This window comes from Rana temporaria, chromosome 2 (genome assembly GCF_905171775.1).
Source record: "Rana temporaria chromosome 2, aRanTem1.1, whole genome shotgun sequence".
Classification (NCBI taxonomy): Eukaryota; Metazoa; Chordata; class Amphibia; order Anura; family Ranidae; genus Rana; species Rana temporaria.
In genome coordinates, this window is record NC_053490.1 from 505736735 (window position 1) to 505761373 (window position 24639).

General features: G+C 46.9%; 1 protein-coding gene across 1 annotated transcript in view; it reads left to right on the plus strand.

Moving 5' to 3' along the window:
* Window positions 1-24639, plus strand: part of RCAN1 (regulator of calcineurin 1) — a 127241-nt gene continuing 102602 nt past the window's right edge. The window contains exon 1 of the mRNA XM_040338935.1: window positions 1-299. Coding sequence (XP_040194869.1) covers window positions 111-299 — 189 coding nt within the window. The 5' untranslated portion in view covers window positions 1-110. The remainder of the gene's footprint in view (window positions 300-24639) is intronic.

Here is a 24639-nt window from a genome sequence, read left to right on the forward strand (position 1 = left end):
GTGTCAGAAGTGATATATAGATGATGAGCGGCGCTGTATCCGGGTCCTTCTTCCCGTCAGGATTAGGCCGGTGACGTGAGTGCGGTCCATGTCCTGCTGCTAGTGACGTCATGGAGCAAGCCCTGCGGGAACTGGCAGCTCACCTAGGAGTGTGCTCTGAGGGCCCGGGGCCCCATCGGGACGCCAACGACTGGGATTTCCTGGATATCGATATGGAGGACATCGATCTGCGATCCCTTCCCAGCGCCGTCATCTGCTGCAACCTGGAGCCCAGCCTGTTCTATGATGGCCGCTGCAGGGTGAGTGACAGCAACATGGGGGGGCTGTGTACAGAGGATGGGTGTTCTGTATACTGTGGGGGGGGGGGGGGCTGTGTACAGAGGAGGGGTGTGCTGTATACTGGGGGGGGGGCTGTGTACAGAGGAGGGGGGGGGCTGTGTACAGAGGAGGGGGGTGCTGTATACTGGGGTGGGGGGGCTGTGCACAGAGGAGGTGTGTTCTGTATACTGGGGGGGGGCTGTGTACAGAGGAGGGGTGTTCTGTATACTGGGGGGGGGGGCTGTGTACAGAGGAGGGCTGTTCTGTATACTGGGGGGGCTGTGTACAGAGGAGGGGTGTGCTGTATACTGGGGGGGCTGTGTACAGAGGAGGGGTGTGCTGTATACTGGGGGGGGGGCTGTGTACAGAGGAGGGGTGTGCTGTATACTGGGGGGGGGGGCTGTGTACAGAGGAGGGGTGTGCTGTATACTGGGGGGGGCTGTGTACAGAGGAGGGGTGTTCTGTATTCTGGGGGGGGGCTGTGTACAGGGGAGGGGTGTTCTGTATACTGGGGGGGGGCTGTGTACAGAGGAGGGGTGTGCTGTATACTGGGGGGGGGCTGTGTACAGAGGAGGGGTGTTCTGTATACTGGGGGGGGGGCTGTGTACAGAGGAGGGGTGTTCTGTATACTGGGGGGGGGGGGCTGTGTACAGAGGAGGGGTGTTCTGTATACTGGGGGGGGGGGGGCTGTGTACAGAGGAGGGGTGTGCTGTATACTGGGGGGGGGGCTGTGTACAGAGGAGGGGTGTGCTGTATACTGGGGGGGGGGCTGTGTACAGAGGAGGGGTGTGCTGTATACTGGGGGGGGGGGTGTGTACAGAGGAGGGGTGTGCTGTATACTGGGGGGGGGGGGCTGTGTACAGAGGAGGGGTGTTCTGTATTCTGGGGGGGGGGCTGTGTACAGAGGAGGGGTGTTCTGTATACTGGGGGGGGGCTGTTTACAAGGAGGGTGTGCAGTATACTGGGGGGGGGGCTGTGTACAGAGGAGGGGTGTGCTGTATACTGGGGGGGGCTGTGTACAGAGGAAGGGTGTGCTGTATACTGGGGGGGGGGCTGTGTACAGAGGAGGGTGTGTGCCTGTATACTGGGGGGGGGGGCTGTGTACAGAGGAGGGCTGTGCTGTATACTGGGGGGGGGGGCTGTGTACAGAGGGAGGGCTGTTGCTGTATACTGGGGGGGGGGGCTGTGTACAGAGGAGGGGTGTGCTGTATACTGGGGGGGGCTGTGTACAGAGAGGGGTGTGCTGTATACTGGGGGGGGGGCTTGTACAGAGGAGGTGTGTTCTGTATACTGGGGGGGGGCTGTGTACAGAGGAGGGGTGTTCTGTATACTGGGGGGGGGGGGGCTGTGTACAGAGGAGGGGTGTGCTGTATACTGGGGGGGGGCTGTGTACAGAGGAGGGGTGTGCTGTATACTGGGGGGGGGCTGTGTACAGAGGAGGGGTGTGCTGTATACTGGGGGGGGGGCTGTGTACAGAGGAGGGGTGTGCTGTATACTGGGGGGGGGCTGTGTACAGAGGAGGGGTGTGCTGTATACTGGGGGGGGGGGCTGTGTACAGAGGAGGGGTGTTCTGTATTCTGGGGGGGGGGGCTGTGTACAGAGGAGGGGTGTTCTGTATACTGGGGGGGGGGCTGTGTACAGAGGAGGGGTGTGCTGTATACTGGGGGGGGGGGCTGTGTACAGAGGAGGGGTGTGCTGTATACTGGGGGGGGGGCTGTGTACAGAGGAAGGGTGTGCTGTATACTGGGGGGGGGCTGTGTACAGAGGAGGGCTGTGCTGTATACTGGGGGGGGGGGCTGTGTACAGAGGAGGGCTGTTCTGTATACTGGGGGGGGGGGGCTGTGTACAGAGGAGGGGTGTTCTGTATACTGGGGGGGGGCTGTGTACAGAGGAGGGGTGTGCTGTATACTGGGGGGGGGCTGTGTACAGAGGAGGGGTGTTCTGTATACTGGGGGGGGGCTGTGTACAGAGGAGGGGTGTTCTGTATACTGGGGGGGGGCTGTGTACAGAGGAGGGGTGTTCTGTATACTGGGGGGGGGCTGTGTACAGAGGAGGGGTGTTCTGTATACTGGGGGGGGGGGGCTGTGTACAGAGGAGGGGTGTTCTGTATACTGGGGGGGGGGGCTGTGTACAGAGGAGGGGTGTTCTGTATTCTGGGGGGGGGCTGTGTACAGAGGAGGGGTGTTCTGTATACTGGGGGGGGGGCTGTGTACAGAGAAGGGGTGTGCTGTATACTGGGGGGGGCTGTGTACAGAGGAAGGGTGTTCTGTATACTGGGGGGGGGGCTGTGTACAGAGGAGGGGGGTGCTGTGTACTGGGGGGGGGGCTGTGTACAGAGGAGGGGTGTGTTCTGTATACTATGGGGGGGGGCTGTGTACAGAGGAGGGGTGTTCTGTATACTGGGGGGGGGCTGTGTACAGAGGAGGGCTGTTCTGTATACTGGGGGGGGGCTGTGTACAGAGGAGGGGTGTTCTGTATACTGGGGGGGGGGGCTGTGTACAGAGGAGGGGTGTTCTGTATACTGGGGGGGGGGCTGTGTACAGAGGAGGGCTGTTCTGTATACTGGGGGGGGCTGTGTACAGAGGAGGGGTGTGCTGTATACTGGGGGGGGGGGCTGTGTACAGAGGAGGGGTGTTCTGTATACTGGGGGGGGGGCTGTGTACAGAGGAGGGGTGTTCTGTATACTGGGGGGGGCTGTGTACAGAGGAGGGGTGTGCTGTATACTGGGGGGGGGGCTGTGTACAGAGGAGGGGTGTGCTGTATACTGGGGGGGGGGCTGTGTACAGAGGAGGGGTGTTCTGTATACTGGGGGGGGGCTGTGTACAGAGGAGGGGTGTTCTGTATACTTGGGGGGGGGGGGCTGTGTACAGAGGAGGGGGTGTTCTGTATACTGGGGGGGGGGGGCTGTGTACTGAGGAGGGGTGTTCTGTATACGGGGGGGGGGGGCTGTGTACAGAGGAGGGGTGTGCTGTATACTGGGGGGGGGGCTGTGTACAGAGGAGGGGTGTTCTGTATACTGGGGGGGGGGGCTGTGTACAGAGGAGGGGTGTGCTGTATACTGGGGGGGGACTGTGTACAAAGGAGGGGTGTTCTGTATACTGGGGGGGGCTGTGTACAGAGGAGGGGTGTGCTGTATACTGGGGGGGGGCTGTGTACAGAGGAGGGGTGTGCTGTATACTGGGGGGGGCTGTGTACAGAGGAGGGGTGTGCTGTATACTGGGGGGGGGCTGTGTACAGAGGAGGGGTGTTCTGTATACTGTGGGGGGGGGCTGTGTACAGAGGAGGGGTGTTCTGTATACTGTGTGGGGGGGCTGTGTACAGAGGAGGGGTGTTCTGTATACTGGTGGGGGCTGTGTACAGAGGAGGGGTGTTCTGTATACTGAGGGGTGTGCTGTATACTGGGGGGGGCTGTGTACAGAGGAGGGGTGTGCTGTATACTGGGGGGGCTGTGTATTTGGGGGGGGGGCTGTGTACAGAGGAGGGGCTGTGTTGTGTACAGAGGATACATATACAAAACAAATGATCTCCATATTGCTTGTAATATGATCACCTCTTATGCTCATCATCTCCACCTGGTGGCCACAATGCAGCTTTTGTTTTGAGGTATTTCAGAAGAATGATTGTATTTTGACCACTAGATGGAGCTGATGATCATAGCTGAAAATTGTGTTACAAACGATATGGGGATCATTTAAAGCGGGGGTTCACCCTTAGAGGGCACTTTTCCCCCTTAGATTCCTGCTCGTTTTCTCTAGGGGAATCGGCTATTTGTTTTAAAATATGTGCAGTACTTACCCGTTTATGAGATGCATCCTCTCCGTCGCTTCCGGGTATGGGCTGCGGGAATGGGCGTTCCTTCTTGATTGACAGGCTTCCGAGAGGCTTCCGACGGTCGCATCCATCGCGTCACGATTTTCCGAAAGAAGCCGAACGTCGGTGCGCAGGCGCAGTATAGAGCCGCACCGACGTTCGGCTTCTTTCGGCTACGAGTGACGCAATGGATGCGACCGTCGGAAGCCTCTCGGAAGGCTGTCAATCAAGAAGGAACGCCCGCTCCCGAAGACCCATACCCGGAAGCGACGGAAGAAGATGCATCTCGTAAACGGGTAAGTACTGCTCATATTTTAATACAAATAGCCGATTCCCGTAGACCGAACGAGCAGGAAGCTAAGGGGAGAATTTTTTTTTTTTTACAAATGGGTGAACTCCCGCTTTAAGATTTTTTTATTTTTTTTTTGTGCCACCTATAAAGGAAAAAGCATAATGAGATGGTATTCACTGCATACTAGCTCATTATGAAATACTTACCATAGAACGAGGCGTCGCTACCTCTGCCGGTCCACGCCGAGGCAGATGACATTTTACCCTCGGCGTGTCTTCCGGGTATCGCGGCTCCAGCGCTGTGAGTGGCTGGAGCCGCGATGTTACTCCCGCAAATGCACGCAGGAGACTTTTTTCCGGCAAGGTGCGGCGTCTGCCGGGCCTTAAGCCGAGAATCAACTGTGCGCATGCGCCGATGCAGTCAGCGGCTCATTGCGGGGGGAATATCTTCTAAACTAAAGGTTTAGGAGAATATATATATATATATATATATTTTTTTATGCCTTATTATAGGCTTACCTGTAGGTAAAAGTAAAAAAAAAAGACTATACAGCCACTTTAAAGTGGTATTAAACTCTCATTTAAAAAAAAATTGCCAGCCAGGCAGGGGTTGTATGACCGGAGACCCTGTCTATCTCTTATGTCAAGTTTAAAACATATAACTCTGGACTAAACAAATATTGTCTAAATCCATTCATCATGTGTATACTTCTTGAATCTTGGTGTGCTTTGCATATTTCTTCCGGATCTGTGCAGTAATCCAGTGTGAGACTTCCTTCCTGTAATAAAGACCTCTCACAGCTGCTCTCCTTGTGCCGGGTGACTGGTCTTGACTCTGCCCCCTTCTGTAGTTTTCTGTAAGCAGCCTGTAGTAGGTGGGGCCTGCTGGCCCCTCCCACAGCTGTGCACGGGCCCCTCCCACAGCTCTGCTCTTTGCACAAGCTAGGTTCTGCACAGTGATGATGTCACTGCTTCCCTTACAAGGTAATATCTGGGCCTGCAAAGGCATTTGGTGCACACAAAGGGCTAGATTCAGCATGAATTTACGCCGGCGTATCTATTGATACGCCGCGTAAATTCAAAGCTGCGCCGGCGTATCTTCTTTCTGTATTCAGAAAGCAAGATACGCCGAAATTAGGCTAAGATCCGACTGGCGTAAGTCTCTTACGCCGTCGTATCTTAGTTGCATATTTACGCTGGCCACTAGGTGGCGCTTCCGCCAATTTCAGTGTAGAATATGCAAATGAGCTGGATATGCCGATTCTGAAATGTACGTGCGCCCGGCTGATTTTTTTACGTAGTTTGCGTAAAGGCTTTCTCCGGCGTAACGTTGCTCCTGCTATATGAGGAGCAACCAATGTTAAGTATGGACGTCGGGCCAGCGTTTGCGTAAGTCGTTCGCGAATAGGGCTTTGCGTAAATTATGTTCACGTCTTAAGCATTGACGATTTGCGGTGTAATTTCGAGCATGCGCACTGGGATTCTTTCACGAACGGCGCATGCGCCGTTCGTTAGAGATGTCATTTACGTGGGGTCATGTTTTATTTACTTAAAACACGCCCACCTCTTCAGAATTTGAATCCGACGCGCTTACTGGCAGATGTACGCTATGCCGCCATAACTTAGGGCGCAGATTCTTTGTGAATCCAGCCCCAGCCTCACTAAGTTACGGCGGCGTAGCGGATCTCAGATACACTACGCCCGCACAAACTTACGGCGGGCTTTATGAATCTAGCCCAGTGTGTTTATCTATCCTTTGTGGCATTGGGGAATGTATTTTTAAGTGAGAGCTTTTGTACCCGGAGTTTAGCTTTTCAAACATCTGCACAGCAAATTTTTGTATACGTCATTTTGTAAAGTTTATGCAAAACCAAATATGTTTTTGTGGTAGTGTGGGGAAAGGATTAGAACCCTTGTGTTTTTTTTTTTTTATTGCTATTCAGGGCCCCGTTAGGGAGATTTTCCCTCACTTCCTGTCCTGCTGACAGCAGTGTCACCAGATGGAAAATGTAATGAAAAATCTGCAACAGGAACACATAAATAAAAATCTGACAGGGGTTCTAGCCTTTTCATTCACTAAAAATAACATTTTTGTTCCTGTTTGCGTTGCTGTTAGAGTTCTTCGCTCCTCCGGGTGACAGGAAGTGAGGGGAAATCTCTCTAATGAAGCCCTGGATAGCAGTAACAATCTGGCAGGGGTTCTAATACTTTCCCACTTTACCCAAAAAATAAAAAAAACTATTATTTATGACATAAATACAAACTATTGCATTTCCTGTGTGTCTCTGGAGCAGAATATATTTTCACCTGCCCCCCCCCCCCCCACATGTACCCCCTGACATGGTCTTGGAATAGAGACCGATAGTTGTCTTGTACTGTGGCATGCTGGGTACATTTAATAAGTGCATGTCAGGACAGTGTAGCGGGTTGCCATGGTAACAGATGCTGCCTGCTGTAAATTGATAGGTGTGATGATGGTTGGGAAGGGAGAGAGACCATTGTGTGTGAGAGCTCAGGAAGTGCGTTCACTTATTGTACACACAGAGCATACAAGTTTATCACTTGGCAAAGTCCATAGAACAGACGGGGAGTGTGAAATGCAAGACGTCATAATGTAGGTTCCAGTTCTAAACATACTTTATCCTTTAGGATAGAGAGAGATCAAATATTAGAGCGATAGACATATCAAATGATAAAGAGATATCAAATATAAGATCAATAGACAGTTATCAAATATAGCATTTATACATATCAAATGCTCCATAGATATCATATACACTATAAGATAGATACACAGAGATCAAATATTAGATAGAAATCAAATGATCAATGGATACCAAGTATAAGATAAATATACAGGCCTAGATTCAGGTACGGCCGTTCTACGTTGGGCGGGCGTAGCGTATCGTATTTATGCTACGCCGCCGCAACTTAGAGAGGCAAGTGCTGTATTCACAAAGCACTTGCGTCCTAAGTTACGGCGGCGTAGCGTAAATGGGCCGGCGTAAGCGTGCGTAATTGAAAGTAGGCTGGTAGGGGGCGTGTTGTATTTAAATGAGGCTTGACCCCATGTAGATGCATGGCCGAACGAATGGCGCATGCGCGCGCATGCTCAGTATAGCGTCGTATTTACGCCCAAAGATACGTCGGCTCAATGCCTGTGACGTGAACGTAACTTACGCATAGCCCTATTCACGTACGACTTGCGCAAACAACGTAAAAAGATACGCTTGTTCCGACGTCCATACTTTGCATGGGCTGCGCCACCTAGAGACCAGCTTTATCTTTACGCCGGCGTATGTCTTACGTAAACGGCGTAACTAATTGCGACGGGCGTACGTACGCTCGTGAATCGGCGTATCTTGGTCATTTACATATTCGACGCAGAAATCAAGGAAGCGCCACCTAGCGGCCAGCGTAATTATTGCAACCCAAGATACGACGGCGTAGGAGACCTATGCCGCTCGTATCTTGGCCAAATCTATGCGTAACTGATTCTATGAATCGGGCGCATAGATACGATGGCGGCCATTCGGACTTACGACGGCGTATCTGAAGATACGCCGTCGTAAGTCTTTGTGAATCTGGGCCACAGACTTCAAATGTAAGACCGATAGATATCAAATGATTGCTAGATAGAGATAGAGAGAGAGAGAGATATATCTATCTATCTATCATTTGATATGTGACTATTTATCTTAAATTTGGTATCTATTGATCTAATATTTGATCATTATGTATCTATCTTATTTATTTTTTATTTTTTTATATACATATATATTTTTATAAAAAAGAATAGGATAGATACATAATGATCAAATATTAGGTCAATAGATACCAAATTTAAGATAAATGGATATCAAATGTACGATTGATGGATATCATAAATAAGTTAGAAGATATAGATCAAATATTAGATTGACCAATATCAAATATGAGGTAAATAGACAGATACCAAATATAAAATTCATACATTTTGAAATGATCAATAGATATCATATATACCAAGGCTCAAAATGTCAAGTTCCGAGCTACTAGCCAGGCCTCAAGGGTTACTCGCCACGAATTGCCCCACCCTCATAAATGATCTCATGAAATGACACTTTAAATGTTTGATGCAGAATTAAGTTATAAAAATAAATAAACCACTTTTATCTGTGTCCGCCAGTGTAGCCATGTGTTCCCAATGCAGCTATGTGTTCCCAATGCAGCTATGTGTTCCCAATGCAGCTATGTGTTCCCAATGCAGCTATGTGTTCCCAATGCAGCTATGTGTCGTATTGGTTTCGACGTGGACGTAAATTACGTCCAGCCCTATTCACGGACGACTTAGGCAAACGACGTAAAATTTTCAAATTTCGACGCGGGAACGACGGCCATACTTAACATTACTAGTCCAGCTATTTGATGGAATAACGTTACACCTGAAAATGCCTTACGTAAACGGTGTATCTATACTGCGACGGGCGCGCGTACGTTCGTGAATCGGTGTATCTAGTGATTTACATATTCTACGCCGAGCGCAATTGAAGCGCCACCTAGCGGCCAGCCTAAATACTGCACCCTAAGATACGACGGCGCAAGCTGTCGTATCTTAGATATGTTTAAGTGTATCTCAGTTTGAGAATACACTTAAACTTAGGTCGGCGCAGATTCCGAGTTACGTCGGCGTATCTACTGATCTATCTGAATCCACCTATTTGTCTGCAGACGGCAATAAAAACCTGACAGGGGCTCCAGCTTTTAACGACTCTTCCAAAGAAAAGTTTTTTTTTTTTGTTTTTTTTTTTTAAGCTTCCACTTCGTTGCTGTTGCAGAGTTCTTTCCACTTCATGTCAGCAAGAAAGGAAGCGCGGGGAAATCTTCCTAATGAAGCCCGGATAATGTAGACACCTGGCAGGGGCTCTAATACCTCCCTACTTTTTCCTAAACCTAAGAAAGTAAAGGTTTGGCTGGACTCGCGTACCTTTTTTTTTTTTTTTTTTTATATTATAGACCTGTACATTCACCTAGAAGATGGGGCATTTGGGGTGATGGATGCCGAAATGTAGAATGTCTGATCTGTGAATCTGTAGGTAAAAGTATACAGATCTGACCACTAGAGGGCACTAAGTGAACACCTTCCAGCACTACGAAACTTCCTGCGGCTTGTATTTGACTGCCTCACTAGACTTGCTGCCTGACACCATTACTTTTTCTATGTTTTTCACTCCTGTGCATTTTTTTTTTTTTTTATCTAAACCCGTTGACTATCTTCTGATTTATATATTTTAAAGCCCAACTGAGCTTTTAGTTTAAATTTGCCAAATACATTCCAGGTACATCAAAGCAGGCACAGCAGGGTTGCCAACCCCCTTACAACTTAAAAAGACAAAAACAATTCTGACTAAACATGGAAAATGTACTGTCACAGCATTTTTTATTTTTTACTGACCACCTAAAATATGATTGCATACCCCAGACGCCAGGTCACAATGGCAACAAGAAATTGTGTCCTGGTGCCTGGGCTGTCGCCCAAATGCTGCACACCCCCCGATATGTATTCCGGGCTCCACGGTTCCACTTGCCCATCTGCGGGCCTGGGACTGGCATAACGGGTGCCGCCGTTTAGAGGGGAGGAGGGAGAGCGCTATATATTTTTTTGTTTTTGTTTTTATAATAATAATAAAAAAAAAACAGCAGTGATCAAATCTCACCAAAAGAAAGCTCTATTTGTGTGAAAAAAATGTTATGAACGAATGGCTTGTATAGCGCTACACATGCGAACTGAATCGCCTCTAGGCGCTTTTTCCAGCCAGTGTCTGCTTGGCTGGTGCGGTCATTTTCCCCCGTAGGATCTCGATCTCGATAAATGTCATTTGTGTACAGAGTTGCATGACCACGCAATTTACAGTTAAGTGTAGTGCTGAATAGCAAAAAGTGCCCTGGCATGAGGTGGGTAAAACCTTTGGGAGCTCAAATGGTTAAATCAGTGGTTCTCAACCTGTGGGTTGGGACCCCCTCGGGGGTCAAATGACAATTTGCCAGGGGTCACCAAATCCTGGGTTGTTCCTGAAGCCCACAGCGCTCACAGCCTTTTTGCAGATGCCCAGCGTGGCAGTCCCTGGAGCCTGTGGCCGCCCATTCAGTTCACGACATGGCTGTGGGGCAGGCAGAGACTTAGAGGTCAGCTGACTGGTAAGAAATGTGAAGTGGGAGGGGCTGGAGGAGACCCTATCTTCTGATTTCAGCATAGGGGTCACTGCTGCACACCACAGAGACACCACAGAGCTGGAGACACAGTGGGTAACACTACCTGTAATTAGAGTTGCCATTTAAAGTCCCTACTACAGTTCTCAGATCAGCAGATGATCTTGAGCATCCAAGTTGGCTGATCAGAACTCCCCCAAGCACTGCCACTGATCCCATTCCCTCCAAGGAGTAAGAGAAGGCATAAAAATAGAGAATTAATGAAAGGGAGAGGAAAAGAGGGTGAGAAAGAATAAGAGAAAGAACAGGAAAGACAGGTAGAGAAAGGAATGGGGGAAAAATTTAAAAATTAAGATAGAGCGATAAAAGGGAAAGAAAGGAGAACATAAAGAGTGGTACATCCTAAAATCACAGCACTAGAAAGGTTGAGAACCACTGGGTTAAATGGATTTGGAGGGCATAGCCTACATGCTAAGTGTCTGATATTTTCTTTCTGGCCCACCTTTTGCCTTGATCATTCTCTGTGGTAGACCGCAGCATCCTCTTCTAAATGACATCTGATTTGAGTAGTCACTACTCCGAGCACCACCCTCCAAAAAGATGGCACAGCACATCCGTACAATGAACAGTTTTAGAGACATTAAGATATATATATATATATATAATCGTATTTAGCGGCGTATACCACGCACTTTTTTGCCCTAAAAATCAGGGCAAAATCGTGGGTGCGCGGTATGCGCCGATACCCGCTTTCCCGCGCCGAGTTTCAATACTGCGCCGGCATATACCGAGCGCAGTACACTCGTGTATAGTTGGGGCAGGCTTGGCTCCTCTCGCGGTCACGTCCTGTACGTCCAGGACGTGACTGCGAGAGGAGCCGAGCCTACACGACTATACACGAGTGTACTGCGCTTGCTATATGCCGGTGCAGTAGTTCAAACTCGGCGCGGGTATCGGCGTATATCGCGCACCCACGATTTTGCCCTGATTTTCAGGGCAAAAAAGTGCGCGGTATACGCCGATAAATACGGTGTGTGTGTGTGTGTGTGTGTGTGTATGTATATGTGTGTGTGTGTGTGTGTGTATGTGTGTGTATGTATATATAATATATATATATATATATATATATATATATATATATATGTATATATAATATTTATTATTTATACGTTATAATATTGTATAATTTTAATATTTTAACAGTATTAAAATTACTTTTAGAAAGTAACAAACTCATTGTTTCATTCTGGATTCTCTCTAGGCAATTAATATCGGCTCCTACTTCTAAGTGCATTTGATAGCCGAGAGGTAAAATCTCAGTAAGCGGAGGAACCAACATTTCCGCCATTAAATATTAACATGGAGAAGGTTAATGCTGGATATTTGACTTCTATCCCTTTCCTTCAGTTTACTCATTTCTGTTATACTAACAGTTTACGTTTTACCTTAAAAATGATTGTAGGAGATGCATTTGGTGGCTCCCTAGTAAGTGGTTTTATGTGATTGAGATGCTCCATTGCTATCCTGTGACCAGCTATGGGTTTTATAGAAAGTGGCAGCCATTTATCTATCTCGGATGTTCAAACTATGGCATCAGAGGAGGCTAGGCATGCCCAGGGTGGAATAGAGACAGACTGTGCGCTCCCCTTGCAAATGTTCCTCCTGCCCTAGGTTTTTTCCATTAGGAGGCCCGCAATTGTCTTTTTGCTAGCCATGTACCTTCCCCCAGCATCCCCATGTGCATGCAGTCCAGCCATGGGGCAGGCACCCTGGATGGTGTTACGTGCACTGACCTGGTGCTAGTGTTTTTTTTTATTTGTTTTTTATTATTTTTTTTTTTTTTTTTTTATCCGCGGTGGTGTTGAAAAACGAGAACAGAAAAACATCTAGTGAACAAAAAACATGCATGTGAAACGCACGCTAAAAAGTGCACATAAGGGCGTGCTTTGTCCATCCCCTGAAGGGATGAGACCTCTCCCTGATCTGCCAGGGCGCAAGGCTCCTGACAGGGACATAGGGTTCAACATGGCAATCCAAATGCGACCACGGAGTACTGGGCCGAAGGGAGCAGGGAAGGAAGGAGCCTGAAGGGCAAATATATGCCCCCCCCCCCCAGACGTTGACAAGATCAAGGACTCGCACCTGAAAAACACACGCACACAAAAGTGAAAGGTGACAAAACACGAAGGAGAACATAAATTATATAAGTGGCTGTGCAATGTGCACTGGCCAGGCCCTGAGACCTACTAACAAGCTAACAAGAAAGGGTTACTAAGAGCACCCCTAGGGCAACCACTTCCAGGGGGCACAGAAACTACAGACTCTTTGCCTTCCTAGCCCATGGCCAGACAAGGTAGATCTTTTCAAACCAGGCCCTGTTCCCTTACTGCCTGTGGGGCACCCCGGTTTCTGTTCAGCCGATACTAGCCTTCAGAGCCCCCATTATAGCAGGGATGCTATAACACCAGACATTCCAGCTGCTGGAGTGCCAGAATGACAGCATAGCTCCCCTACTGGTCACTTGACAAGAACAGATACTACGCTTGATCAATGTGCACAAAAACCTGCAACGGGTGTACACAAGCCCTCTAAAATTGGAGGGCCTTACCCTGAATCCCCCGGGGCGTTAGGCTCCAGACGGGGACAAGGGTACTTGCACTTGGTCCATCTGGCCGAAACCAGACGGACCCCTTTCTCTGGAGGGTCTGCCGAAACAAACCCACCCAAGTACTAGGTGGGGCTCCCCTGAAGGGAGACCTCATGAGAGAGGAAAAACTAAGCCAGAAGGCCATGTCCACCCCCTCCCAAGACTTTCAGGACAGGCCTGAGGACCTACACCCTACCAGTCACATGACAAACGAATGGAATGCATAAAAGAATGTGGGGAGAGAAGGAAGTAGAGTAGAGTGAAAAGGTGGCCATTGTGCAATACAATAGCCAGGCCCTCCTGATAAGGATACTCCAGGGCATAACCCCCCCCCCCCCCCCCCAAAAGGCCCAGAGGCGCTTCAGTTCGCATGTGTTGCTCTATATAAGTTTCTCACTCATTCATAACCCATTATGCCTCTGAGCCAAATTCCATAATAGTAAAGCACGCGGACAAGAGGGAAATTCAGTCTACATCCTTCACCATCCCAACGGCAAGAGAGAGAGGCGGAACCTTTATTGGCATCGTAGCCTTATAGAGTGACATAGCAATCATCATTCATATGGGTACATCTGATTCGCTAATCCATATATGGTCTTCTCTTGTGACGTCTGTTTCTTCACCTCGTGGCTTACATTCCACACTCATGGGGAACATCTTTCTTTGGTCAATGGGATGGGCAGGAGGGGTTTGGAGACATCTGTTTTCACTTATCACTCCTGAAGGATTTTAACTCTATAAGGACTCTTTTTAAGGAAAATAATAGTATTGTAATACTCATATACTGTATATATAGATATAGATAGATATATAGAGAGAGAGAGATTGATATATATATATATATAGAGAGAGATTGATATATATATATATATATATATATATATATATATATATAGAGAGAGAGAGAGATATATAGAGAGAGAAAGAGAGAGAGAGAGATATATAGAGAAAGAGAGAGGGAGATTGATATATATAGATATAGAGAGAGAGAGATAAAGAAAAAAAATAAGAAAGGAAAGCAATATTTGAGTGGCTAGGAGAAAAATAACATAAACACAAAATAATCATTTTATTAACTCCATCACACTCCGGCCAGATGGCAGAGAATAGGCCACTTGATGCCCCTGGGTGTAGCAAGATGGCGCCAGGTGGAATGAATTAAGTGGAAGTGACCCTTCCGGTGAGCACAATAATAAGGTGGTCTGACCTGCCTCACTTCCGGGGTACATGGCCCCTGGATTCGGACGTTGCGGTATCTTGTGTCTCTGGCTGAGCAGACCGGGAACATGGAGGATCATTCCTTTATTTTTTTTTATTTTTTCATGTATTGCAGAGATTTACAGATATTTCATTTTTTTTTCTTGTCCTGCACTAACAGGAGATAGACCTCCTCACAGCACAGAGCTGTGGAGAACATAAAACCCTGTTGGCTTTATAGACTGGAAAAGGGCTGTAATTCATAATCCTAGCAAACTCCTTCACTACTGTAAATTTTAATGACAGTTTCCAAACGGCAATTGGGATCTTGTGAAACGTGACTTTATATACGATTCCCATCATTAATCCGGAGAGGAGAGCAGGCGGGGATGACCAGCCATGGTGTGAAGTGGTTGGGAATGATTTAAGTAATGGAAGGACACATCACCCTCTTTCCACATATATTCTATAAATCCCCAGCCTGCCTCATACCAGCTAAAATTAGCAGATTTCATCAGGGAAATATAATCATTTGCCGTTTATGGAAATGGAGGCTCTGGAATGACAGGAAACACCTGAAAGATGAAGTTTCCAGAGATCGAAAGACCACGATGTAGGAAAACGAGAGTCCAGCTTCAGGGAGTCTGAGAGTCTCCAGCCTAATGGCCCCATACACACGATCCGAATATTGTACGAAAAATGTCGTCCGAGGAAGAATCGTATGATAATCGGATCGTTAGTACAGCGCTTTCGAGAGACGATCACTGCAGTTCATCTGATATTATTATTTTATCGGACATGCACGAAAATGTTCTCGTATGGTACCAGATCGTACAATTTTCGTTTAGTCAGTATAGTTGTCGTCCGAAAAAACAACACAAATACATTACAACACATAACATCACTTCCAATTTTTTATTTTTTATTTTTTTTACGAGAATTTTCGTGACTTTAATAACCTACTTAATTTCTACTTGCGACTATTAAGCGAAAAAATCGTACGATATTCGGATCATGTGTACGGGGCACGAGAGGAAAGGACCACAATATGGAAAATTTTGTATTCCGGTACTTGTATAGAGGTAATGATGGCGCTTACCCGAGGATTTTTATTTTTTTTATATTTTTTATTTCACGTGCCTTTTATATACTTTCCTCCATCTTTTATGTGCAGACCAAGCTGTCCAGCAAAAGTGAAAATTACAGGGTTGCAATGAACTTTGTAATTCACTGTCTGGAGTGCTTAAAATGGTCAGCTTTTTACTTGTATGTTTTTTTTTTTTTTTACTCGTATGGTTTTAAACTTTATTTTATTTTTGCATGGGCGAGTTCATATCAAAAACTGCTGCATTCCAAATGCGTTTCTGCATGCGTGTTTTCCCTGCGTTCAGGTGAAGTTCATGTTGGGCACTGACTGGCAACATGGGCACTGATTGGAAACATTGTAAATAAACAAGTGCCACCCCTCAGTTTCCATCAGTGCCACCCCTCAGTGTCCATCAGTGCCCATCCATGTCCAGTGCCACCTATCTGTGCCACCCATATGTACCCATCAGTGCCGCCTATCAGTGTTCATCGGTGCCCATCAGTGCCACCTCATCTCATCGGTGCTCATAATTAAAAAGGAAAACGTATTTATATACAAAAAAATTAACAGAAAAAAATAAAAACTTTGTTTTTTTTTCAAAATTTTCGGTCTTTTTTTAGTTGTTGCGCAAAAAATAAAAATCGCAGAGGTGATCAAATACCACCAAAAGAAAGCTCTATTTGTGGGAACAAATTTATAAAAATTTAGTTTGGGTACAGTGTAGCATGACCGCGCAATTGTCATTCAGTGCGCTGAAAGCTGAAAATTGGCTTGGGCAGGAAGCTGCGTAAGTGCCTGGTATGGAAGTGGTTAACGCATTTTAAAAAGCTGAATTGTGAGTTGTGGTATACAGGTGGAATCTTGCAGCTCAGTAGCAGCTGGTGAAATATATATATAAAACATTTTTGGCGGGGGGCAAACCCCTCCCAGTTTATTAAATTCCCCCAAGTATGCATCCTTTTAATAATTCGTAGATGAAATCTTCATGCCCAATTCTGAGAAGAATCGTTGGATCAGATCGTTGCATGCATGGCATTATGTAATGCAGAGTCGGAGCAGCACAGGGCCCAGCATGCATTGCAATTGGTTCTGAGGTAAAGAAAAACCTTCATCAGAAAGCATTGCATATAAGAAAGATGAGGAAGTTGAATGGTCTCACAATCGGTGTGCTAGGGGCCAATGAGCTGAGATGATGGCTCAGGACTACAGAGCCCAGAATGCACATGGTGATGTAACACAACATCTCTGCAGTTGCTCCTGCGCCCCCTATGGACAGGCCACTGCTGTTACTGCTGATGGAAGGGTAGCACCATGAGGCCCACCCCTCCCGGGTTGTTCACCTTCCATGTTCCACCGGCCAGCTGTGTCTCTGCGCTGATAATTTTTTTTTCCACTTCCTCTAATCTAGAGTGCAGGTCGGGTCTCTGTCATGAACTTGGTGTTTATTTTCCATCCAAGAGATTCATTGACCTCTCCCAATCTTCTGGACTCTGCCCAGGTCTTAAACTTTAAATTATTTTACAATTTTTTTCCATCCTTGGCAGCCCATAAAATCAACAAACTAATGAGGCTGAACAACCAACAGTCATCTGAAGAATGTCAGGGGGAGGACAGAAATCTACATATACAGTATATTGTCAAAAGTATTGGTACGCTTGCCTTTACACACACATGAACTTTATTGGCATCTTAGTCTGTAGGGTTCAATATTGAGTTGGTCCACCGTTTGCCGCTATAACAGCTTCAACTCTTCTGGGAAGGCTGTCCACATGGTTTAGGAGTGTGTCTATGGGAATGACCATTCTTTAGGCACTGATATGGACGAGAAGGCCTGGCCCGCAGTCTCTGCTCTAATTCACCCTAAAGGTGTTCTATCGGGTTGAGGTCAGGACTCTGTGCAGGCCACTCAAGTTCCTCCATCCCAAAACTCACTCATCCATGTCTTTTATGAACCTTGTGCGTTGGTGCACAGTCATGTTGGAACAGGAAGGGACCATCCCCAAACTCCATTAAAGTTGGAAGCATGAAATTGTACAAAATGTCTTGGTATGCTGACGCCTTAAATGGGGTTGTAAAGGTAAATGTTTTTTCACCTTAATGCATTCTATGCATTAAGGTGAAAAAACATGCGACGGTGCCGCCCCCCCCCCCCCCGAACCCCCGTTTTACTTATTTGACCCCTAGAAAGTCCTGCACGCGTCCGCCGTTGATTGGCTAGGCTGGACGGATTGATAGCGCAGCCATTGGCTGGCGCTGCTGTCAATCACAGCGGATGATGCGGCGTTTGTTAGCTTGTTAAAGTGGATGGATGAATGTGACTTAGTTCGAATGACTGAATGGTGCTTAGTTCGTTCGAGTGCAGTTAGGGCGGTTAGATGACTTTGTTTGGTGGAACTACAAGTGAACACACAACTAGATCAGTATACAGTTCTGATCACACTATTTACAATAAGAACATATATATATATATATATATATATATATATATATATATATATATATATATATATATATATATACACACACACACATATACATAACTTGTGTATTGTACCTATTTAGGCCCTTGCTTCCATAAAACTGAACTCTGTATGTCTGCTCTGCTCTCTGTCTTCATGTGGAATGAATTTGCAGCACATGTACAGTATTAGGAACCTCCCAGACAGAATGGATGCAAAGGTAGCTGTGATAGGTCAAGACTCTGCTCCATGTGATGTGAGATTAGCTGTGATTGGCCAAGGCTACTGATGAGTCACAAAAGCTTAACTCTATGCTTTCTGGTATGAATTCTACTGTGTAATTTGAGCTTACCTTCACTGTCATATAAATAAATGATTCTTAAAGGCATATTTTTTCTTTTGCCTCTGTGAACACAACATACAACTATTATGACATTCAAGCATAAAATCACAGTGAATAACTTTTTTCTTTTGTCTCTCACATATAAACATGTGCATTACATTTAGGTTCTTAGCAGGTTTAGCTGTATATACATGTAGGTTATATATGCTACCTAGGACAGGTTCTAGCTGGCCAGCTACAGGCGGGACCGAGTGATACAGTGGGTGGCTATGCCCGCTGCTGTATCACGGGTGCGCGCTCGCAAAAGCTTTCCACCATGCGAGCTTGCTTGGTATCGGTGCCGATACTGATACTAGTATCGGTACAACCCTAGTTGTAGGCTCCTTGAGGGCAGGGACTAATGTGAATATACAATAAATAGGTAAAGTGCATAAAATGTACAGCGCTATGTAAGTACCTGTAATAATAAACAATAAGGTGGAATTTTGCTCCTGATCGGTGTGCTGAGGGAAAGGTGGAATCGTGAGGCCCCCTCTAACTGGGTTGTTCACCGTCTATTTTCCTCCATTCCACCGGCCAGCTGTGTCGTTGCGCTGACCATTCTTTTTCCACTTCCCCTAATCTAGAGTGCAGGTCGGGTCTCTGTTATGAACTTGCTGTTTATTTTCCATTCAAGAGATTCACTGACTTCTCCCAATCTTCTGGACTCTGCCCAGGTCATGTTTTATACGCTCAATCGATTTTTTACAATTTCTTTCCATCCTTGACAGCTCATAAAAACAACATACAAAACAACCGACAGTCATTTGAAGAATGTCTGTGGAAAAGTACATTCAAATTAGGAGGAAAAAAATAAAATATATAGGGGCAGATCCACAAAAGAATTACGCCGGCGTATCTCTTTATACGCCGCGTAATTTTAAAGTTCCCGCGTCTTATCTTTGTTTTGTATCTACAAAACAAGATACGAATGCATCTGGGATCGATCCGACAGGCGTACGTCTTAGTACGCCGTCGGATCTTGGGTGCATTTTTCCACCGGCCGCTAGGTGGCGTTTCCGTCGAATTCCGCATCGAGTATGCAAATTAGCTAGTTACGGCGATCCACGAATGTCCGGCCGGCGCATTTTTTTACGTCGTTTGCGTTCGGCTTTTTCCGGCGTATAGTTACCCCTGCTATTATGAAGCGTACTCAATGTTAAGTATGGCCGTCGTTCCCGCGTCGAATTTTGAATTTTTTGCTTCGTTTGCGTAAGTCGTTCGCGAATAGGGATTTGTGTAGAATGACGTTACTGTCGTAAACATTGGCTTGTTCCGGTTAAATTATGAGCATGCGCACTGGGATACCCCCACGGACGGTGCATGCGCCGTAAAAAAAAATGTTGTTTACGTCGGGTCACAACGTATTTACATAAAACACGCCCCCATCACATCCATTTGAATTGCGCGCCCTTACGCTGCCAAAGATACACTACGCCGCCGTAACTTACGGCGCAAATTCTTTGAGGATTCCAAAAAAAAAGTAAGTTACAGCGGCGTAGTGTATACGCTATGACCCGACGCAAAAATGCACCGATGTACGTGGATCTGCCCCATAATATATACAGTAGCTCGCAAAAGTGAGTACACCCCTTACATTTTTGTAAATATTTTATTCTATCTTTTCATGTAACAACACTGAAGAAATGACACTTTGCTACAATGTAAAGTAGTGAGTGTACAGCTTGTATAATGCCGCGTACACACGATCGGAAATTCCGGCAAGAAAACCGTGGGGTTTTTTTTCCGACGGAATGTTGGCTTAAACTTGTGTCGCATACACACGGTCACACAAATGTGGACGGAAATTCCGACCGTAAAGAACGTGGTGACGTACTACACTACGACGAGCCGAGTTCAATGATTCCGAGCATACGTAGGATTTTTGCGCATCGGAATTGTATACAGACGATCGGAATTTCCGACAAGAACTTTTCCCTTTGGAAAATTTCAGAACCAGCTCTCAAATTTTTGCTGTCGGAAATTCGGACAGAAAATGATGGGCACTACACACGGTCGGAATTTCCGACCGAAAGCTTACATAGAACTTTTCTTGTCAGAAATTCCGATCGTGTGTACGCGGCATTACAGTGTAAATTTGCTGTCCCCTCAAAATAACACACAGCCATTAATATCCAAACCGCCGGCAAAAAAAGTGAGTACACTCCTAAGTGAAAATGTCCAAATTGGGCCCAATTGGCATATATATATATATATATATATATATATATATATATATATATATATATATATATATATATATATATATATATATATATATATATATATATATATATATATATATATATATATATATATATATACATACACACAGTGTACTTGGTGTGTGTGAATGAATATATAAATATGGCTTGCCTGTGAATAAAGCTAGTAAATGATTGTCGCTGTGTTTATTTATATAAGCTTTTAACAATATGATTGTTTTACATCAGTGATGGAAGGATCATCTTTTGGCCTTTCACACGTACGGACAAACGGTCCGTTTTTTACAAGTCCGTTTTTTACAAGTCCGTTTACGGACTTGTAATGTATCCCTAGGGGATTGCAGACATTAGCGGATGATGCATCCGCTAACGTCCGTAACGATCCGCCTCCGCAAAGATCCGCTTTTTCAGACGGAAGAAAACCCTATTTTTCTTCCGTCTGGCGGATCGGATCGGATGAACACGGACACACGGTCCGTATTCATCCGATTCCCCATAGGGGAGAGCGGAGGAAAGACAGGGCAGTCTCTGCACAGTGTGGGCAGGGATTTACGGAGGATCCCCGCTGAGCCGACGGACACACACGGGGCGGATCAATATGGATCCGCTCCGTGTGAAAGGGCCCTTATTGCTAAACTGAGTTCAGAGACAGTTGGACACTTTTTTTTTTACTGCCCCTGAACTCCTTCAATGTTCTCTGATCAGTACATGTACACCGGGTCATTTGCTGTCGTTTTTAGGCAGTTGCCTTTTTTGGGGCGTTTTTTTGAAGGCAAAAAAATTGGTTCAGACGCCAAAGTTTCCGACGTTGGATGCTAAACGCTTCTAAACGCGGTAACCCACGTTTTAGCAGCGCTTCGTTTATAGGCGTTTTTTAATTTTTGCCCATTTAGAAACTGTTCTAAACACAAACGTGGCAAAACGGACGTTTTAAACGCGGGTTACTATCTGTTCAGGAGAGGTTGTAAAAACGTCCGGTGTACATGGAGCATTGGGGCCCATTCACACCAGATGCACTTGGCTACAACAGCGCTGTGCTGTTAAAAAAAAAAAAGAAGAAAACGTACAGCAAGCCGCATTTTTGCACACCGCAAACACGGAAAACGCATGGAAATGCACCGAAAAGCATTGCAGTGCACATAACAGCCCAAAGAAAGTGACCTCAATGGACAAGCGCGGATGGAAAAACATTTGTCACCTGCATGCAAACGCACATTAACCACTTCCATACCAGGCACTTACGCACCTTCCCGCCCAAGCCAATTTTCAGCTTTCAGCGCTGTCGCAATTTGAATGACAATTGTGCGGTCGTGCTACACTGTACCCAAATGAAATTTTTATCATTTTGTTCCCACAAATAGAGCTTTCTTTTGGTGGTATTTGATCACCTCTGCGATTTTTATTTTTTGCGCAACAACTAAAAAAAGACCAACATTTTTGAAAAAAATGTATTTATTTTTATTTTTTTCTGTTATTTTTTTTTGTAAATAAGTACGTTTTCTTCTTCAATTATGGGCACCGATGAGGTGGCACTGATGGGCATCGATGAGGTGGCACTGATAAGCACTGATGGGCACTGATAGGCAGCGCTGGTATGCGGCACTGATGGGCACTCATGGGTGGCACAGATGGGCACTGATAGGTGGGCACTGGGCATAGATGGGCACTAAGAGGTGGCACTGATGGACACTGGGGGGCACTGATGGACACTGAGGGGTGGCACTGATGGGATTGCTGGGCATCATTTCAGCCAGTGCCCATGTTGCCAGTCAGTGCCCATTTGTGGGCACTGATTGGCATTGATTGTGTTATTTTTTTTTTATTGGTGTTTTTTTTGCTCTATTGAGCACTGGGGGGGCACTCCCTGGTGGTCCAGTTTTGGCATCCGAGGGGGGGCTGCGCTGATAAACAATCAGCGCGAACCCCCCCTGTCAGGAGAGCCACCGATCGTCTCTCCTCTACTCGCGTCTGTCAGACGCGAGTGAGGAAGAGCCGATCAACAGCTCTTCCTGTTTACATCGTGATCAGCCGTGGTTGGACACGGCTGATTACGTGGTAAAGAGCCCCTGCCGGAGGCTCTTTACGGAGATCGGAGATGCAGGGTGTCAGACCGACACCCAGCATCACCGATCGCTGCGCGTCCCCACGGGCATAAAATCCTGCACGACGTCAATAGACGTCCAGTCAGGATTTCACAACCACTTCACGGACGTCAATTGACTATTGCCCGGGCGGGAAGTGGTTAAAAAGGTACATGGAATGCATACAGCTGTGCATGAAAAAACGCACAGTAGACGTGCAGTTTCTGGTGTGAACGGCCCTAAATTTAAATGTCTATCCGCTTCAGCATCCAGGCATTAAAAAAAAAAAAAAAAGTTTTTATTTGTAATAATGATTGTTCCTTCTTTTAACTGTTGGATATAATTACCTCCTTCCTTCCATTCTGCTCTTGGCTATTATATCCCCCCCCCCCCCCCTCTTCATATGCATTTTTTCCTTTGTTTTTCTTTGTATGTGTTATGTTCCATTAAAAACTCTCTTTGCTCTTCAGCCTCATACACACGATCGGACTTCCATCTGACTTTTCTGTGGATTTTGGTCCGAAGGGGCGTTGACCGTGAACTTGTTCTGCATACACACTGCAGAACTTTTTCAGCCAACATTCACCAAATCACATGTTTTTTCAGCTCTTTAGCACCATCCTTTGGGCAACTTCTGCTAATGTTATCTTATGGTTAGCATTGGTTCTAAGCATGCGTGTTTGTACTTTGGACTTTAGTCCGATGGATTTGTGTACAAACGATCGGATTATCCTCCATCGGAGAGCATTCACAGCGAACATTTGTCAGTTTTCGAAAGCTACACCAATTGTCCTATGGAACAAACGGACGGTCGGATTCTCCGATAAAACACGTCCGTCGGACTGTTGTTGTCAAAGTCAGATCGTGTGTATGAGCCTTTACTCTACCTTTTTGATTAGGGATGTCCCGATACTAGTATCGGGATCGATATGAAGCATTTCCCAAGTACTTGTACTCAGGGAAAATGCTCAGATGCTTCACCCGATACTTGTACAGTCAGGTATCGGGTGGTGGGGGGAGTTACAAGTCTCTGTGTTGTCTTCTCCCCCCCCCCTGATGTCTTCTCCCCCGTGCCATCTTGTTTTCCCATGATGTCTTCTCCCCGTCCGTGCCACTCTCCCCCGTGATGTCTTCTCCCCGTCCGTGCCGCTCTCCCCCATGATGTTTTCTCCCCGTCCGTGCCACTGTCCGTGCCACTCTCCCCCCGTGATGTTTTCTCCCCGTCCGTGCCACTCTCCCCCCGTGATGTTTTCTCCCCGTCCGTGCCACTCTCCCCCCATGATGTTTTCTCCCCGTCCGTGCCACTCTCCCCCTGTGATGTCTTCTCCCCGTTCGTGCCACTTTCCCCCCGTGATTTCTTCTCCCCGTCAGTGCCACTCTCCCCCCGTGATGTTTTCTCCCCGTCCGTGCCACTCTCCCCCTGTGATGTCTTCTCCCCGTTCGTGCCACTCTCCCCCCGTGATTTCTTCTCCCCGTCCGTGCCGCTCTCCCCCATGATGTTTTTTTCCCCGTCCGTACCGCTCTCCCCCCGTGATGTCTTCTCCCCGTCCATGCCGCTCTCCCCCCGTGATGTCTTCTCCCCCTCCGTACCGCTCTCCCCCCTCCTTGCCGCTCTCCCCCTCCTTGCCGCTCTCCCCCGTGATGTGTTCTCCCCCCTCCGTGCCGTCTTCTCCCCTTCCGTGCCGCTCTCCCCCCCCCCCCCCTCAATATGTCAGGATGGAGAGCGGAGGTAGGAGCCGCTAAACCCGGCTCCTACCTTTTCCAAATGGACCGAGTCAGTGATTACTGACTCTGTCCATTCATATAACTGAAACATCGTAACCTGTGTTTACGATGCTTCAGTTTATGAATGGAGAGGAGCTTCTCTCCATTCATTTCAGCTGAGGCTGCAGACTGGAGAATCTGTATCCCTAGTCCCTTTCTCTGTCTTAAAGGGGAGATGTCAGAGGTCTG